This window comes from Peromyscus eremicus, chromosome X (genome assembly GCF_949786415.1).
Source record: "Peromyscus eremicus chromosome X, PerEre_H2_v1, whole genome shotgun sequence".
Classification (NCBI taxonomy): domain Eukaryota; kingdom Metazoa; phylum Chordata; class Mammalia; order Rodentia; family Cricetidae; genus Peromyscus; species Peromyscus eremicus.
This window is the reverse complement of record NC_081439.1, coordinates 18,473,199-18,483,237: the sequence shown is the minus strand read 5'-3', so window position 1 is coordinate 18,483,237 and position 10,039 is coordinate 18,473,199. Positions and strand designations below refer to the sequence as shown.

The 10,039-nt window shown below is 39.9% G+C and overlaps 1 protein-coding gene across 1 annotated transcript; it reads right to left on the bottom strand.

Annotated features, from left to right (window-relative positions):
• Nucleotides 1-8,581: 8,581 nt before the first annotated feature.
• LOC131899710 (uncharacterized) lies at nt 8,582-9,355 on the bottom strand. Its single transcript, XM_059251190.1, has one exon. The coding sequence runs from the start codon at nt 9,353-9,355 to the stop codon at nt 8,693-8,695; it is 663 nt and encodes a 220-aa protein (XP_059107173.1). The 3' UTR covers nt 8,582-8,692.
• Nucleotides 9,356-10,039: the final 684 nt, after the last annotated feature.

The following is a 10,039-nucleotide window of genomic DNA, read 5'->3' as shown; positions in this document are numbered from 1 at the left end:
TCTTGGTGAAAGGCCTACCTCTGTTAGTCTTGAGTTACTTACTGGGGAAGGGTAGAAGAGAAAATATACTCGAGTTCTGAATAAATTCAGCCTGTACTAACATCCACTCTCCTAGACTGCCAAGTACCTGAGGGCTTTCCTTAAGGTGATGGTTTCTTCAGAATCTGGAGTCCGAGATTTTCAAAACTGGTAGTCCCCTCTACCAACATCTTTTAAATAACAATAAATGTTCTCCCAGTCACTCTGGAATGGGAGCAGAGCCTTAAATTTCTTCATATCGACTCACAAAAGTACTCACTCAGGCACCTTCCCTGTTTTGGGGCTGCCAATTCAACTTGAATTTTTGTTCATGGAATTCAAAGTATAGTGCTTGATCTTGGTTGTCCTAACACAAACAATAGGGTCAATACCACAGTTGATGAGACATTTTGTCCAAGAGCTACATTTAACATCTTAGTGTAGACAAAATACTGGAATGGAATTGCAGCAGCAGGAAATCTGATCCTTGAAGCATACACGTTGATTCTAGGAAAGCATTTGAATGTTTAACTTCTCCATGACATCAATCGTGGTGTGGGCGTATGTTCGTCTATGGAAATTTATAGCTGTCAGACAACAGGATGAATAAAATTTCAACTTGACTTTGGAGATGAGGAGGTTTTTACCTCTTGAATCAAATCTGTGCTCTCTTCCTCATGCACATCTTGAAACAGATGAAATCCACAAGGAAATCTTCAAAGTCATCATTGATTTCTGTGAAACCTTTGGAGCAGTGGCTCTAAACCTCTAAACCTATTTTCATCTTCCTAACACTATGACCCTTTAATAAACTTCTTCATAGTCTGGTGACCACCATCCATAAAAATATGCCACTGCTACTTCATAACTGTCATTGTTCTACTTTTATGAATCATAACATAAATATCTGATATGCAGCCCCCAAGGGGTTCACAACTCCCAGGTTGAGAACTACTGCTGTAGAGGTTTTTGATGATTTCCTAGCCTATATTCTTCCTCTAATGAAGATAAAACTGTTTTTTTTTTGTAATCACGGGACTTCTAGTTATTCTAATGCTTGTACTATTTCTAGGTGAGAACTGTTACATAAATCAAATAAGGCACTGTCATCAAATGACTATCTGGTGCCATGGATCTATGCAAACCAGAGAATTTTACTGTATCCCTCTGGATTGTAACTGAGAACTATCGTTGGAGGGCCTTCCTTTCTCTGGTCTATGCTTAAAACTTCATCTCCTATCAGGAGGAAATACCTAGAAAAGCATCGCCCCCATAATGACACTCAATCTTCATGTCTAACAGAGATGTTATGAGAGGGTTCAGGGGAACTTGTGATGGTTAGAAAAGGAGAAAGATCCCATTAAGAAGGGCTGTTGCTTGCCCTTGATGTTGTTCCCCTTCCACAGGAGGCTGTCACACTCAGAAAGTGCTAGTGGATAACAAAGGGGGAAAACAGCCTCTTTGTTCTTCCAGGGGAAGGACCAACCATGGAGGAGGTGGCTTCCTGAGGAGAAGAGCCTGGAGAGCCTATAAAAAGTCTTATCCAGAGCCCTAGGGCAGCCTTCAACTCTGTGGTGACTTCCTATCCCCTTGATTGCAGCTGTTTGTCTGTTCTTATAAAGTTTGTTCTTTTGTTATTTATCTCTGTGATTACTGCTTCTTTGCTCCTATATCAATCTGTAATTTACTTTCACTCTCAGCTGCCCTTAGGATCTTCCACTGTCATGTTCTGTCAGAGAGCCTTAGGATGTCCCTCTTGTCTCTCCTGTGGCTGTTGTATTCCCGTTCTCAATCTCATATCTTCAACTCTGCCTGTCAATGGCCATGTCAGCCAATACCTGTCAGAGTGTGTCTTCTTCAAAAATGTACAGCTTTTTGTCTGTCTCATGAAACATCTTTGGTAGTAGCTCTGGACTACTGGTCCTCCAAAAAAACCCATTTTTGGGTTTTTTTTGTCTGTGCCCCCTTTGAGGAAGAGGCCATTAGAAGGTTCACATACGCTCTCTGTATTCTTCACTACCTTAATGTGTGGTTTTATGGCTGCTCCCTGGAAAGAGAGACTAACAAATGAGAAAATGGCTCCATAAGACTGAACTGTAAGGAAGACTGTGGGGCATTATCTTAAGTAAGGATGGATATAGAAGTGTCCAAAGCATTGTGCATAATATTACCCCTTGGCAGGTGGTCCTGGTGTGTATAATGCAGTAGGATAAGCAAGCCATGAGGCACAATCCAGTAACAGCTTTAGTCCTTGGCTTCTGTTTCTGCTGCTGCCTCTAGGTTTCTGCCCTTCTTGAGTTCCTGCTCAGATTTCCAACAGTGATAGACTGTTAGCCAGACATGTAATATCAAACAAATCCTGTAATCTCAAAGTTTCTTTTGTTTATGGTTTTATATTATTACAGCAATTGATATCCAAACAAAGACAGAAAATGGTACCAGAACACTGTGTTGCTGAGGTAGACCACACTGTTTCTATTTGGGAAGACTATGGTGACCTTTGAATTTGGTGCTGAAAAGGTGTTCAATGCTAAGAGTTCAGTGGGTTGTTTTATGGGATCTTAGAAGATTATCTTGGTAAGAGCCACACAGATAATGGAGGCCTGGCCTTTGAAGTTTAGCCAGGAAGGAAAGATTCTAACAGGACAATTTGAACAATTTTTGAGTTAGCATTCTGTTTCTACTTGGCTGGGGCTAAGTAATCATCTGTTATTGAAAGAGATCAGCATCTCTGAAGGAAAATCTCCTGAGAAGTGTTTTCTGAAGATAATCACACATGTGCTATGTTCAAGAGGGGGGCATCGCTATACCTTGTGCTGGCAAACATACTTAAAAATATATTTTATCCTCCTAGAATGTACTGGTTTGGAAAGCATGAAGGGGACATGTATAGCATCAGAAGCTTAAGACTGTGAGGAGCATAAGAATCCTTTGTTGAATGTGGAGCCTTAATGGAGGAACAAATTCCAGGATCAAATGGGTATTAAGAAGATTGCAATCTAGGCACAATCCGGTAGTGTGAAAGTCTCTGAAAAGAGTACAAGAGAGGCTCTTGGTAAAAGTGCAGCTCACTTGCATTGGAGACCTCAAATTAGTGGACATGCCACTACCATGGTATGACCAGCAAATACAAAAACAGATGTGCAGTAGAGCCAGCCTGAGCCTACTAGATATAAGGTACATGCTATGGATTGCAAATCTGGAGAACAGGAAATTACTAGGTCCTTTGGAGCCCAGGAGTTCCTGGATGAATACCAGATGCAGGGCATTCAGCTATTTGTTTGGCTTTGATTTTATTGTAACTGTATCCTAATGCCCTCTCTCCATTTGGGAAAAGAAAGTATTCAACTTACTTTTATTTTTTTAAAATTTTACAGAAACCCATAGTTATGAGACATTGAATATTTTATAAAGATTTTGAACAAAGATTTTGGATGTTTTTTAGAGCCTATTGTTAATTAGAGAGAATCTAGTCTTTCCATATCATGTGTCAACAATCATGAAGTTCTAGTCTATCAGTGTCCATTGGAGGATCTTTATTACAGCCCTGACTTGCTTCCTGGGAACTTCAGTTCCAATTCTTCCACATGGTCAGATTCTATGTGTATGATTTCACATGGATATTTTTCTCTCAGTGTATCTTTCTCTTCCACCCTCATAACCAAGATCCACCATGTTAGACACTTGACACATCTCTGGGACAAAAGTCCTGACATAAGCAACTCAGGAAGGACAGGATTATTTTGGCTGTCAGTGTGAGGGAATATGCCATCATGCCCAAGAAGTCATGAGGATAAGAGCACGAAGTTGCTTGTAGTAAGTATTATATCAGCAGTTAGGAAGCATCGAGCAATGACTGCTGGTGCTCAGCTTCTTCTTTATATGCATTCTGGGTTCATAGTCCATGGAATGATGCCATCTACATCTAGGGCTGATTTTCTCACACCAAATCTAGAAAATCTTTGACATTAACCAGAAGCTCTTATCCTCTTCTTGATTCTAGCTCGTGGCTTTTCATCATTCAGTATTAACCTTCTTAAGCCCACTTCTTGCCAATTTCACTTCATAATATTACAACATTATATTCATTTACTTGTGTGCAAGTGTTTGGCGTGTTTATGTGTTATTTTCTAACATGAGACCATGTGCACCTGCATACATATGGAGGTCAAGAGTCAAGTTTTAGGTGTGTTACATGGGTCTTGATTGAGGGGTCAAATCTTGAAGGTATCATCCAGTTTCATTTGGGTTAAGAACTTAGGTCCTGGAATGAAAACTCAGAAAGACAGGAAAGGGAAATAACAATTGAGTAGAGAAGGGTGCTAGACAGAGCAGGACGATTCCAGACCTGAGGTAGGAAAAGCATGCAGTAGCTGCCTGCCAAAAGTGACACTGACAGAGATGTGAAGGCTTCTGATAGAAAGTAAAAGGTATGGATTTGAGAAAGACACAAAAACAACTCCCCACAGGAGCGAACAATTGTGAGAGTCCCTAACAGTTGCAAATTGACAGAGAAACAGATAGTCTCTGGGCATAGGGAAAGAAAAAGTTGCAAAACCCCATAAACATTATGAAAACCGTCAAACAGTATCCTATAGACTAGTTGTTCTCAACCTTTCTCATTCTGCAACCATCCAATAGAGTTCCTCATGTTGTAGTGTCCCCTAACTGTAGCTAGAGTTTTCCTGCCTGGCCCACAGTCAGGACAAATCTCTATCACTCACCAGTCCCACAGCGGCTCAGACCCAACCAAGTAAACACAGAGACTTGTATTGCTTACAAACTGTATGGATGTACCAGGTTTCTTGCTAACTGTTATTATATCTTAAATTAATCCATTTCTATATTTCTATACCTTGCCAGTGGCTCATGGCTTACCAGGATCTTCACATGCTGTTTGTCATGGTGTCAGCTGGCAGCGTCTCTGAATCAGTCTTCTCCTTCCCAGACTTCTTCTCCTCTTTGTCCTGCCTATACTTCTTCCTGCCTGACTACTGGCCAATCAGTGTTTTATTTACTAATCAATCAGAGCCACACATTTGCCATACAGAACGTCCCACAGCACATAACCATAAAATTTTTCATGGTTATTTCATCACTGTAATATTGTTAATTTAATGAATTGTATTGTAAATATTTTTGGAGATAGAGGGTTGTCAGAGGGGTCTCAAACCACAGGTTGTGAACTAGTGCACAAGGGGATGGGAGGTGCACTCTAGCTGTGAATCTGCTCTGAAGCTGAGGTCAGATTGTTTTGACAGGCAATGCCCCCTCCTGAGTCCCTCTCCTTCAAGATTGGTCCTAATCAAGTGCTCCTTGAACAGTTTCTGTTGTCTCTGGTTCCTGCCTGTTAGCAGATTTTATCAGTTCCAATCTCCTGGTTGGTGTGAGAAATGAGCATCATTTCTTAAAGAATACAGGCATAATTTTGAAGTATAAACAATTTCCCTCACATTCCCTCCATTGCCCTTTCTCAGAGATTAACATTGGATGGCACCAGACTGTGTGCAAATGGAGTTCTGGCTAATTCTTGCTGAGAAGACATGATGTTTCCAGGTATTGACCAGAAAGAAGGGAGCCCTTGGTTGGAAAGTAGACTCTTCATGCCTGTCAAGAAGGCTGCATTAGGACACACTTGTCTGTGTAAATATAGGATCTGGAACAGCCAGTTGATAACTGTGTTGTGCTGGTGAGGTACCATCTATCATAGAGTGAATCTATGAAAACAATTACAACCCCAAGTGATCATATGATTTAAGAAAAATTATAAAAAACACATTGTGATAGTTTTGAGCTTTGTACTTATGAGAGGAGGAATACAGGCAAGAAACACCCCAAACCCCTCTGCAGGCATTAGAGTAACCATAAGTGAGGGTAATGAGTTCCTTGTAGACTTTCTTTATGGCAGCTTCCGTGTGATGACCACAGGGAGGTACATCCCTAGGTAGGTGAATCCCAGCTGCAAAAAACTTTTCAAACAGGGTTTCAATTAGGACTCTTTGTTTTGAAATGACTGTGGTTTTAGTCCCAATTGCAGATTTTTTTTATATTATAAACGTGTGTAAGTATCCTGATCATTTCCTGTGCCACAACCTGAAGGCAATCCTGCTTTTTAATGTCCTCCACAAGACAAATTATTCTACAAATTTAAGTTCAGCCATATTCAGGTTTTCAAGACACAAGTACAATGCAGCCAGCTTTGTGCCAGCATAGAACATGAATGAAAACCGGCCCCTTTCACCTTACAGGCCTTGATCCTCTTTGAATACTCATGAGCAGCTTCCAACTCTCCACATCCTTCTAGAATTGCACACTCCCCATGGAATGGCCAATTAAACTCTTTTATAGAATATCTGAGTGCATTTCTAAGGCATAGGTCCAAATATTTCCACATTACCCAAGTACTGATTCCAAAAGATTAATAAGTTTGTCGTTACGTTTATAACATTAACTTGAACAATTCTATTCCAAGGACCACTATTCTACATTACTTACCTGTCTCATTGTTGTGAAAATATCTGCCATGATGACAGAAAGAAAAGAGTGGATATTTGAACATTATTTTCTCACAGTTAGAGGGCACTGTAACAGCAGAAATTCTGTAGTGTAGGAATTATAATGCTTCTGGTCACTCTGTGCCTGTCACCAGGGAACAGAGAGCTATGAATGTTTCTCATCTTCTAGATGTCTTCTTTATTATGCAGTCTGAGTCCACTGCTCATGGAATGATGCCACCCATATTTATTATATATCATCCACCTCACTTATCCTAGCCTAAATAATCTCACATACATGTTTAGAAGTCTTTTTGTTCTATGATTCTATATCCTGTCATCAGCCACACATTGCTCATAATCAAAACAGTTACTAACATCTGATCTTTTTTCTGTGCTCATTTGAGTCTGGGTATATTGAGTTTATAATAGTTACTTTCTGTCAGGAACACACATATCTCTGTTACTTTCAATCCCAGTGGCTTCCAGTTTAAAATTCCTTGTCACAGATGTATAGTTGTGAATCTACCATCTTCACAAATCACTCTACTTTCTATCCAGTGTGGGTTTAATTTCCAGCACACACATAGTTTGTCCACTTGAATTATGTGATTTATATACCCCTAGATGGCTACAGCTTACCAAGTCCCCTATAACGTCACCACAAGCCATGGAACAAAGGTTCCTGTACAACACACACACACACACACACACCACCACCACCACCACCACCAACAACAACAACAACAACAAATTAATGTAATAAAAATGATATAGTTGGACCATAAATTGTCAAAAAGAGGATTAGGAATGGTTAATATTGAATGTTGAGTGAACAGTATCTAAAATCAAGAAATACAGAAGCCTATGGTAATGTCTAAAAGAGATTAAGATGAGGTTAATTGGGCTCGGAAGAACCATCTGAAATGGAGTAGCATCATTCCTTGGAATGAGGATCCTGGCTGCATAACATGCAGAGAGCTAGGTGAGCATCTGCAGTACACTAACTACTCTCCCTGCTCTCTAACTACTAATTCAATGTAGCAAGCATCTTGGGACCCCCATGATCTCTCAGTCATGATGTGTATTTTCTCAAATTAAGCGCCAATATAAACTTTTCTTCCTTTACTTGCCCATGTTATGTATTTTGTCAGAGAAATGAATCAGGTATATGATATGGTGGGTGGTGGTGATGGAGATGGAAGATCTAGGTCAGTTGTTCTCAAACTTCCTAATGTTGTGACTCTCTAATACACTTCCCCATGTTGGAGTGACCCCCAACCATAAAATTATTTTCATTACTACTTTATAACTGCAATTTTCTATTGTTATTAATCATTATATAAATGTCTGTGTTTTCCAATGGTCTTAGGCAATCCCGGTGAAAGGGTCACTTAACTCTGAAAAGGGGCCACAGACTACAGGTTGAGAACCACTGATCTAGATCCACTGAGAGAAAGTATTCACACAGTATAACACACACTCAGAAAGCTGACCTGATAAAGAATAGGGACTAATGTTCCCAGAAAGAAAACTAGGATTTTTTTAAGGTCCTGAGAGAGGGCTGATAGATTAGAATGGCCATGTGCTACCCACCACATGGACCATCAGAGCACACTGGAAACGCCTGGGCATTTGTGACGTTTATTCACAACTGGGGAAATAGGAGATGGCTACTGCCTTCTAATAGCGACAGAAGACAGATGGCACTAGCATACTCAGTGAACAGCATTGCCTTCTTTCTCCAAGAGAGAATCCTACTCTCCCAGCAGTGCCAAGGCTAAAACATCCTGCTCTACCTCTCAGAGATATGAATACTTAAGTGTCTCCACACAAGAATGTGGTTTCTTTTTTGGTGTTGAGGTGTCTGCTTTCTTGCAAACCATATTTCTCATGGGATTCACTAGGTTTACTTAGGAAACATGCCTTTATACTGTACTGTTTCTTGCTATTGCTTGATGGCAGTATCAAATGAGATCATGACCTACAGTTTAGTATGTGAAAACATTTAAAGAATGGAATGCATTTGACAGCAAGGAAGGAATAAAACTTAGACACACTCCCAGAAATCAAGTTGATATTTTATATAGAATGAATTGGTGATTACACAGTACTGTGTACAAATGGGCAATTTCTTCAAAGATTCTCCTGGCAGATGTTAAAATGCCAGAGCCCTCACTTCAGACATTTTGCTCAGCCAGGTTGGAAGCACACTGGGCCTTCACTTGACTCTGCACTCTCAAAGAGATCATCTCATAGAGAAACATAATCACGCCAAAGAGTGACATCGTGGCTATCAGGACACCCATTGGGAACACATTTGTGCAGTGTTTCTTTATAATGTCCTCCTTTTTAACGGGAAAGTCAGGTGAAAAGTCAAGAGTGATTTGCCCATAGATATCTACCAGGTGGTTCAAGGTCACAGTAACAAGCGTGAAAAGGCTGCTCACAGCCAAAGTTATGGCAGACATCTTGTAGCAAAACAGCTGGATCTCAATGAGTGGATCTTCCAGACAGCTGATCTTAATGGCCACTGAAGTGAAAATCACGACTAGGAGTTTCATCAAAATGGCCCAAGCTATCAGGACTTGTAAATACTGAAATTCCGATGACTTGTTCCAGGTTGAATTGAGAGGGGTGTGAACCAACATCCTGGTCATAGACCCAGAGATGTTAAATTCCTGAGTGTAATAAGCTTTCCAGAGTCCAACTGACACAAATTGCACACCCTCATTGTTAAACTCCCACAGGCGCCAGCATTGGCTGTTTGCAAGGATGATTTCGAACACCAAAGCTGCTGTACTACAAATCAAGCCACTGAACTTGAAGATGAACTCCTTCATTTTGGCAAATCTGAAGAAGGCATCAAAGAAGAATAGAGTCAGTGAGACTACAAGGGAAGGCAGGAAAACAGAGGGAGTCATGGTTTGTACAGCACTGAGCTCTCATAACTTCTCCCTGTTGTCACATAGAGATGTTTCAGTGGTCTATGTACAGATTATTATTCTTCACAGAGTAAATAATAATATTTGTTGACTAGGAATTTCAGTGCTTAGAACTGACAATGAGAAGAGAGTTTGCAATATCATATGTAATGACATGCTTATTTTACCTGTATTTGCAATTTGTAAATATTTTAATACCATAATGAGAGGAAAAAGCAGGGGAATGCTCAAATTAATTGTCATTTCTAAAATATAGTACTATAACATTTCATGACTGTTACAAACTGAAATCAACTATGAAAGAAAATGAAAATAATTCACATAGTAAACTCATTTATGTAAAAATAATAACACACTTGACACAAATTTTTGTACACATGTGTGTGTATACAAATTGATCTGTACATAATGATACACCTCATAAATGATAGTGTGCAATGCTATTCCTCCTTGTGAATTTTCCAGAAATGTACACTTCTCTAAAGAAGGCTATACCTATTTTATAATTGAAACCAGAAGAGTATGCTCATCAACGTCTAGCTGTAATATAGCCGGGGATAGAGCTCAGTGGTAAAGTGATTA